Raw genomic sequence first — 9510 nt, 5'->3', positions numbered from 1 at the left:
TTTCATGAAAAATATGTCCGATCACTTAAAAAATGGCCACTTGGGGAACAAGCCAGTATATAAGATGTTTGCCATGTAAAACTTAAACCATTTCCTTTTCTACAAAATAATCTTCAAATTTTAAACCTTTATATTGAATTGTTAGATGGACAGACATTATTAGAGCAAGAAACAGATTTGCTACGGGCTATGTTTGTAGCAATTCGGCTAATTTTTTTCAACATACTCATGAAGTGATGACATTATTTTTATTGAAATAGCAGCTACGTGAAATCTTTCCACATTTACTGCGTTAGGTTGCTTCCAGGCCACCCCCAGCCCAGCCAACCAAAAACAAAAAACAAATCAGTCTGAGACTCACTTGAGTGTTTAATTCAAACCTATATTTGGAGTTTCTAAAATGTTGATCCACAGACCACTCTCTGGTTACACGTGTGTAGCAATGAAAACAAAAGGCAGAGAATCCCGGCCATCCCGACAAAAGGAACAGCTCCTTTCCCAACATCCTTTAAAAATACACATGGGACCGTCTGGCACGTCAGCGCGGGCGGTGGTGGAACACACGGGCTCGTGGTGCTCTCCTCCCTGCGGGCCCAGCTCCGCCAACTACCTGTTGTAAGCCCGCTCCTTTTTGGATTTCTCCAGGGCCTTGTCCATGGTTTTCTCATTCTCCCCTCGACACTTGGGACAGTACCACTTGCCCTTTGGTTTATGATTCAGCCCCACGCAGGAGAAGTGGAACCACTCGATGGGGCACTCGTCATTGTCGCAGCCGATCATTTCTCCATAGGAGACCTGATTGCACAGACAGTACGTGGGCTCGTTCGGGTCGATGGGAAGGTCTGCAGGGGACGCCTCCCTCTCGGCTTTGGCCTTGGAGCGCTTCTTCTTCTTGGAGGCTTTCGCCTTCTTCTCCTTGGGCGTTCCCGAGGTGACATCATCGTGGTCGTGATGATTGGCCGCGTTTTCCCGGTTCTCGTTGTTGCGCTGCCGCCGGGACCTCTTGCTGTTGGTCTTTTCCGCCTGCGTGACGGTCTCGCTCTTGGACTTATCCTGGCCGGCTTTGCCACTGTGGCCAGTGGTGTCATTGACCTCCTGGTGGGCCTCAAAGAGCTCCACGTGACTGTCCACCTGCCTGGTCCGGTTCTCCACCAGCTCCACCATCTGACTCACGATCTGGATCTTCTCGTCCCCGAGCTCCTGGCTCCGAATCAGGGCTCTCTGAATGCAATGTAACACTCTCCTCTTCTGGACACCGTCTGTCTCACGTTTAAATTTCTCATAGTACTCATCCAGCTCCTTTAGGATTTCTGCAGAGGGAAAAAGAAGCATTACACCCATGCCACAAACACTGCTGAACCTTTTATTTGATTCTCCAGTCTAGGAGAAAGCAATGGCGAAACACAGAAACGATCGCTGCAAGATTTCCTAGGATGAAAATCCTGCAACCTACAGGTCTTTTGAGGGGGCACCATTTTTCTCTATTGAAAAAAATCCCTGGAACTAAAATACAGATGCCAACACCGTTCCGGTTCAGCTAGGTGCTGCTCAGAGCCCCCCAGGGGGCTCTGTGCATTCGGAAGCATGGGGAACGTTTCTCAGAATGGGCAATGACAAGGAAAAGTTTAAATTTAGGTGAAGTGCTGGCACCCAAACTTTTATTTTCTATAAAATTAATGATTTATGTCCTATATTTCCATTATTTTATTCAAATATTCTTCTAACTTAAAGGCCTGTATTTCCTTCATTTTAATGTACCGATGTCTAGAATACCCTATTAGAGAATGTATATAAATAGTACCCAGTGACCCAGAGCCTCAGTTTATCAGTCACATCTTTCTCCTCCTACCACGTTATTCCTCCGTATTTACTGAAAACAAGAATGGCTTGTCACAATAAAGCCCAACAACCTAGCTTTGCTTTGAAACAAGGGTGTCACATTTTGCTTTCGCATTTACTGCTTAAGACAATATACATTCATATCTATAAAAACAAACAGATTTTAAAACATTACCAAAAACAAAAACCCTCAGTACTCTATTTAAACCTTGTACAGGGGATGCCTGGCTGGCTCAGTCTGTAGAGCATGTGACTCTTGATTTTAGGGTTGCGAGTTCAAGCCCCACATTGGGTATAGAGATTACTTAAAAATAAAATATTACAAAACAAAAAAACAAAAAGCCCCAAAAACTCTGTACAGACACTATATGATTGGAAAATGTAACTTGGGAAAATTAGGAAATTTCCCAAGAAATAAAAGTTGTTAAATTATCTTGATCGAAATAAAGTAAATATTCTTGCCAAAAGCTATTGAAATACAAATAGAAATTCCCAGTTATTTTCCCCAAACAGTAACAAATCTAAATAGAATCAGGGGCACGTGGCTTAGTCGGAAGAGCACACAAATCTTGATCTCTCAGGGTTGTGAGTTCCAGCCCCATGATGGGTGTAGAGATTATTAAATATCAATAAATAGTATCAGATTTTTTTTTCCCTGAAGCCCTCTGTAGTCTCTTAAAATAATGCAATTCTACTCTCCAACCAGGAAGTATGTGTATGTATGGGGCCGGTGGTGAGGGGGGCGGGGGAGCGGTCGGTGATGTATAAAATGTAACCTGCACGGGTTCCAGATCTTATCTTCAAATAGTTATAAGGCATAAACCTAACACTGAAATAAACACAGGCACTTAAGCCAACCCTGAAGCTTACCTAAATGTAAGTATTCTGGGGTGCCTGGGTGGCTCATTCCATTAAGTACTGAACTCTGGATTTCAGCTCAGGTCATGATCTCAAGGTTCCTGAATTCAAGCTCTACATCAGGCTCTGCGCCGACACTGACAGTGTGGAGTCTGCTTAGGATTCTCTCTCCCCCATGTTCTCTTTCTCTCTCTCAAAAATAAAGAAAACAAAAAAGAGAGCTCTGAAGATACTTCCTAATTGAACAACGTAGACTATCTGCCACCAGAAAGGAGAAATGCCACAGTCTCATAGCGTCTTAGAGTAATTCTGAAAATAGGCTCAAGGTATCTAAGTTCTATTTCATAGATATTAAAATATGAGTTTCTGCAACGTATTTTTAAATTGATTGCACATTACAAAACTATTATCTGGTTTAATCAAGTAACCTTTTTTTTTTTTTTTAAGTTTATTTTGAGAGAGAGCAAGCGGGGGAGTCAGGGAGAGAATCCCAAGGACAGTCAGCACTGTCAGCGCAGAACTGTACACAGGGCTTGAACTCACCAACCTTCAGATGAACCTGAGCCACCAATTCAGAGTTAGATGCTTAACCAACCAACCAAGCCACTCAGGTGCCCCTCAAGTAACCAAATTTCTAACGACAATGTTACTCTTTGATAGAAGAGAGAAAGATTTTATCTTATTGCTAATATTAAATTCAGTAAGGTATGGTTTCTTTTATATCACAAGCAAACTTATATCCATGTGAGGCCTCAGTCTTGGGAAAGAAACAAAAATGACATCACAAAATTACCAAGAAGTAATTCTGTTCCCTACACAATGGCTTAATTTCTGAGACTCTCCAAGCACACCGTTCCATCAGCAAAGCCAGTTAAGTACACACTGTAACAAGACCACCACCAGTTCTAACTGCGCGGGCGCCCTGCCAGGACACTTTCAGGAGCTTCTTCAGTTCCACCAGCTCAAACTGCTGCTGACCTTCCTTCTGAAACGCTCCACACCAACATCACTGTAGGCAAGCAATGGTACCACGTTAAGAATTTAAGGATTAAGTGAGACTGTAGCAAAATTTAATGTGATCTGGCCAATGTATAAAAGGCTGCACTGGTGTTCTTTATGAAGCTGACTTCCATTGCGAGGTGGGTATTTTTAAAATACTTGAAACATAACGCAAAAATAAGTTTGAATTCAATAATCCAAGCATAACCTCAAATAACATTTAAAATTGGTAAACTAATTATAGCCCATCTTTATGAAGTAATCTCCAGTTGATGCGTACTAAGCAAGTCTGACCCGCAACACAGGCCCTTCGAACGAAAAGCCCGAGTGTTCCCACGTACGGCGCATACCCCCACATGCACAGCGGAGCCCCCAGGCGAGGGGTGACCATTACCCGCAGCTCACTCGGCGGCACCGGCTGCCCGCGGGCACGCCGTCTTCCCCGCAGGAGCAACCAGCCCCGCCGCGGGTGCAGGCTCCACTGGAGACACCTGGTCCCGAAGCAGCAACAAAGTAACTTCGAGGGGATGCTAGATGAATTCACAAACACTGTCATCTTGAAATTTCCTGTAGGCGCTAACGGACGGTGAGGGCGACAACGACTCCCTTTGACCTCTGCACCGAGTCGCCGTCCCGGCTCGCCCTGCGCCCGGCCCCTGTCCCCTCACGCTTCCCCCGCTCCGCGCGGACCTTGACCATCGGCGGGCCCGGGGAGGGAGGCCTGAGCTGCAACCTCTGCAGCCCCGGCACCGGGACGCCGCCATTGCTCCGCGGCCGGAAGTGGCCAGGCTCGAGCCCCTGAGGGACAGGGGCGGGGCCTGGCCCCCAGCCCATGAGGAGGCGGTCAGCGGGCGTCGCGCCCCGCCCCGAGAGCCACCGCCTGTGGGGATCGCCGGGCCGTAGGGCGGAGGCCGAGCGGGGCTCCAATCACAGCACAGGATCGACGAACACGGCCCACCCCAGCAGCGCCAATGGCCAATCCCAGGCCGGAGGCCGGGCGACCCGAAGACATTCAAATCAACTCGACCCCCCTCCTCCTCCCCGCCCCTCTGAAGAAAAAAGAAGGCAGCGGAAACAGAGACCCGTGCCAGTCACTGCGCAATGCCCACCCTCCTCCGGCGCAGCAACCAATAACTCAGCAGCGGATGGATAAGGACATTCCATGGGGAACGCCGAGACCAATCATAGGGAGGCCAAAGCGGGACGTTCGCAATATGCTAATAAGACCCCTATAAAAGTCGCTGCGAAGCAGAGACTCGGCTAGAGCGCGCAGGGGGCGCCATGCCCGCAGGGGTGCCCGTTGCGCTTCGGGGCGTGCGGCTGCTTCCCACCTCCCCCCCCCACGCTTCCGTTTCCCTGCTGCGCAGCCCTGTAAACATTAGTAAACTCCGAGTGACGATCCGCGTCCCATACGCAGCCCCCACTGCCGTGCCTGACCTGGCAGGAAAGTTTCCCCAACAGCCAACAATTCCCAGCGGACACGAACCCTCCTCCTCTGTCCGGAACTCTGGGCAGCCGGGGCTGCAGAGAACGACCCACAGGTCCTCTCCCCTGCCATGTTCCTCTGCAAACAGACAATCTTTGCCCGCGCCCCCCGAGCACAGATGGGCGACTTCCTCGACCCATCCTCCCTTCCCTTCCCTCTCCTCCTCTCCCCTTCCCCACCGCACGCACAGAATAAAGCCCTAGCCCTCAGCGAACTACACCCGGCCGCGCCGCCCCCTGCACGGCGGCCCTCACTCGGTGTCCAGCTCCACGGGAGGCCCGGGGGGCTGCGCGGGGGCGGAGGCGGCCGGGGCCACACCGCGCGGAGTGCCGACCCCGGACTTTATATAACACTCAGATTCGGGACTGGGTGGGGGTGGCTCCGGGGATGGCGAGCAGAGCAGGGGACCCGCCGCCCGCAGCGCCCTCCCAGCAGCCCTGCGCGCAGCCCCGTCGCTGCGCCCCTCAGCCCCAGCTACCGCGGCACATCCCTCCCTCGGCGCCCTAGCCTGCGCCCCCCTGCGCCCCCTCCCCCGCAGCACCCCGCCTCGTCACTTCACTACAAAGAGCGCTTTGCTCGCGCAGCCTGGCATTGAGACCTCTCGTTCCTCCTTCCTCCTCCGTGTCCGGGCTTCGCGCACAAGGACCTTGGCGAATCAAAGACGCTCCAGACCTTTTGTTCCTGCCCGGCCGGGGCCACCTCCGCGGGCCCGCGGCTCCTCCGGGCGGGGAACAGGACGGCCCGCGGCCCCGCGGCGCGCCGCGACCGGCGGGGATGGAGCGGCCGCCCCCGCCCATCCATCCCGCCGTACCTTGGTATTTCGCGTCGATCTCCCGCATCAGCGAGACGTTTCTCTGCAGGTCGAATGGCAGAGACTCGATGGAGTCCAGGTAGTCCTCCACATAGTTCACCAGGTGGATCTGCTCCCCGTTGGCAGGGCTCAACATGGTTCACCGAGGTCCCCGGCGACTCGGCGCGGCTTTCCGCTTCCTCCAGCCCCCGCCCCCTCGGAGCCCAGCGCTGCAAAATGCAAAGCTCCCGCCCGCCGGCGCCCCCCCTCCGGCCGGCCCCGCGCCGCTACATCTGCGAGCCGCGCCGCCTGGGCCCGGGGACCCGGCGCCTGGCGGGCCGGGCCGGCGCTCGGCGGCCTCGGGCGCGGGGCGGGCGCGGGCTGCGCGTGCGGGCGCGCACCCCGGCGCAAGGGCCGGGGCCGGGGCCGAGCGAGCGCGGGAAGGGGCGCGCGCCGCCCGCCGCGCCGCACTTGTCCAACGTGGAGAACCCAAATACCAGTTTCAAACACTTGGGAAACATTCGGCCCCCCGCACCGCGCATGCGCCCCGCCCCCCACGGCCCCCTCCCCGCGGGCCCCGCCCCCGCCGCATCACGCCCCTCACCGGCCCGGCCGCGCGGGGGGTGTGGCTTTGTCTGTCACTTTGGCTGGGGAAGGGGTCGCGGGAACAGGGGCGGCGGGCGAAGCGCAAACTTTACTAGGAGTTTCGCACTTGGAAGCAGAGCCTGTCGGGCGGCAGTGCACGCCCACCGGGGAACGTGGGGAGCAGCCGGCCTCGCCGAAGACCCGGTCGGAACCGACTTAGTCGTGGTACCAATGCCGCCGAGGCCATCGCTCGCCTGGGCTGCCACCTCCCTATCCACACCCAGCCCCTCACTCTCCAGGGCCCCGCCGCGCAGCCGGGCATAAGTAAGGCCCGAAACAGACTGGCAACTCCAAGACCCAATCCGCTCGCCGCCCTCCCTCGATAGCCCAAGCAAACCAAAGGAGAGGCGGGACGAGTGAGGATAACCCCTCCCACGCTCTTACTACGAGAAACCCGCGTCCGGCGGGGGGCGGAGGGAGGGGGCGCGCCGTGCAGGGCGGAAGTGGTGGCGCATGCGTACTTGCACGGCCAGGGAAGCCATCGGCCCGGGAGGGAGGAGACCTACCATTAGGCGGCCGGACCACCGCTCCCAGCAACCTCAGCGGCTCGCGCGCCTGCGCGGTCCTCACCGCCTTCCCTTTGTGTCGCCGGCTGGAGCCCAGTGCCGAGCGGCTTGGAGACAAAGGGGCCCAAGAGGGGAGTTGCATTCGTAGCCGGGCTCCCGCAGAGGGCGGGCGATCCGGACCCCATCCCGACTGTGCCCTGGGATCCGATCTTATTCGAAAGGCCACTCAGATCGGGGCGGGGCAGGCGTCCGGGACCCGCTCCCCTTGCCATCTCGGCCTCTCCCCTCCCCCCACGGCCTCTCTCCCCACCCTAAGCTCCCGGATTTGGGTTTTCTGAAAAGCCCCGCGCAGACGATCCCGTTGCCTAGGCGACGGACCAGCGCGCAGGCCCGCCGCTTCCGGCAGAGGCCCCGCCCCGTGGGCGTGGCCGCGCTCCGCCTTTGTCCTCGGGGCTCCGGCCTCTACGGCCACCGCTGGTGCCTCCGGGGCGGGCCTCCGCTGCAGCGGTCCTGTGCAGCTAGCAGGCTTCCTTTCCCCAGGTGGGCGGGGTGTCCTGTCGGGGTCTCTGACCGTGTAGCTGGCTCAGCTCTACCTGCTCCCGGTCTCTGCGGGCTGAGCAGGTGCCCTGGATCCCGCGGGATGCTCCTCCACAGACTCCGAGCCAGGGCGCTCAACTGCTGTGCAAACTCGGAGTGCTCGGCGAAGGGAGGCATGTTGTCAAGAGGCCAGGCCATTGGCGATTTTTAAATTACTGTATGTTAGGGGCGCCTGGCTGGCTCAGCCCGTGGAGCCTGCGACTCCTGATCTCCATCCAGGCAGTGAGTTACAGCCCCAAGTTGGGTGTAGAGATTACTTAAAAATAAAATCTTTAAATAAAAAGTAAAGAAAAATAAATTACTGTGTGTAAGCCACTAATATTTCAGATCAGCCCAACTTTTATAAAATAGGTTGTTATCCGGTGGTACTCATTCCAGCGATCGTACGGCATTTTGTGAGAGGGATGCCAGTAGAGCAAATGAGACTAAATTGAGCTGTTTTGTCATTGAAATGGTTGGTTCTCGTTCCAACGTTGTGGCGGCGATAAACGACGAAGAATGTAGCACTTTGAAGTAAATAGATTTGATCTTCACTCTTAAACCCCTTCATCCCTTCCCCACATCAAAAGAATGCTCGCTTTGATAATTGGGAAAATGGTTATTTTACTTATGGATTCACACTTCTTTCAGTCTTGGCTCAGTTTAAAGCAAACGATGAAGTTTCATGTCATTTTATACAACAAAATGTATTGGCCACTAGTCTGCACGAAAAGACTTGAATACTATGACATTATATGGCAATAGAAATGGTATGTGGGATAGAGATAGGATACAAAGTTGAATAAGAAAAATAATTACTAAAAAATAATTACTTTTCTCTGAGAGCAGACAAAAAATTTTAAGGTACTATTAGTAGATCTTTGCATTTATTGGCTCTAGAATGAGTGTTTGTCTGAATTTAAGAATAAAGGTAAGAAATAATTTACTGCTTCCAGGGATAAGCCAGTTTGAACTAGGGTATCTTAAAAAAAATTTTTTTTAATGTTTATTTATTTTTGAGAGACAGGGAGAGGGGGAGAGGGGAGCGGGGGAGGGGTAGAAAGAGAAGACATATAATCCAAAGCAGGTTCCAGGCTCTGAGCTGTCAGCACAGAGCCTGTTGGGGGCTCAAACTCAGAAACCATGAGACCTGAGCCCAAGTCGGAAGTTTAACGCACTGCGCCATCCAGGCGCCCCTGAACTAGGTTATCTTTTTTAAAAATCACGATATTATCTGAATAATGATTCCTTTCATGTTTCCATGGTCTTCACAGACACAGAAACAAAAGGTTATCTTAATCATTCAACAAGAAATATTTCGTGAGTGCCAACCAGGTGCTAGCTACTGCTTAGGCCCCGGGGATACAGCAGTGACTAAGGAGCTTACATTCTATAAGATAGTTTACCCTGTGGGCTAAAAAGCCAGAAAATATTTTACTAGCTTTATAAAGTTCTTAAAAAAACATAACAATGACTTAACAGTTTTCTGAACAAGGTTAGAAGACCAATGGCTAAAACGTAACTATGATCGTGCATTTTAAATATACTACTAAGGAAAAGTAATTCTGAAAATACATCGAAGAACCCTGGCTGTTTTAGTTCTGCTCTTTGGGGTGTGTTGCAAGATGGATATTAAATTTTTTTTCTGAATTATATTTCTAGTTTAACTGGTGATACTCAAACTCATGGGAGAATAAAATCAGAAGTGAACATACAGTTTTTGTTTGTTTCTTTTCAGGTGCTTAAAAAATACATGGTAACACATTTATTTCAAACTTGAAATACCTTAAACACTGTGCTACCTTATCTAC

The 9510-nt window shown here is 52.4% G+C and overlaps 1 protein-coding gene across 2 annotated transcripts; it reads right to left on the bottom strand.

Annotated features, from left to right (window-relative positions):
• Nucleotides 1-361: 361 nt before the first annotated feature.
• ING1 (inhibitor of growth family member 1) lies at nucleotides 362-7373 on the bottom strand. Of its 2 annotated transcripts, none has more exons than XM_006927399.5 (2): nucleotides 7124-7373; nucleotides 362-1310 (listed from the first exon to the last, which is right to left on the bottom strand). In XM_006927399.5, the coding sequence occupies exons 1-2, from the start codon at nucleotides 7263-7265 to the stop codon at nucleotides 607-609; spliced, it is 846 nt and encodes a 281-aa protein (XP_006927461.1). In that variant the 5' UTR covers nucleotides 7266-7373; the 3' UTR covers nucleotides 362-606. The 2 variants fall into 2 exon arrangements, with proteins under 2 accessions (XP_006927461.1, XP_023108971.1); XM_023253203.2 differs by lacking the exon at nucleotides 7124-7373 and adding an exon at nucleotides 5994-6259.
• Between the last annotated feature and the right edge of the window lie 2137 nt (nucleotides 7374-9510).

Source organism: Felis catus, chromosome A1 (genome assembly GCF_018350175.1).
Source record: "Felis catus isolate Fca126 chromosome A1, F.catus_Fca126_mat1.0, whole genome shotgun sequence".
In the NCBI taxonomy this organism is placed as follows: domain Eukaryota; kingdom Metazoa; phylum Chordata; class Mammalia; order Carnivora; family Felidae; genus Felis; species Felis catus.
Note: the sequence above shows the minus strand (reverse complement) of the source record. Positions and strands in the feature narration are given on the sequence as shown.

Coding starts and splice junctions, on each gene's coding strand:
- ING1 (XM_006927399.5), bottom strand. CDS start 7,265: ATGCAACTCCCCTCTTGGGCCCCTTTGTCTCCAAGCCGCTCGGCACTG. Junction 1,311..7,123: donor GGTGGTCCGGCCGCCTAATG/GTAGGTCTCCTC, acceptor TTCCCTCTGCAG/AAATCCTAAAGGAGCTGGAT.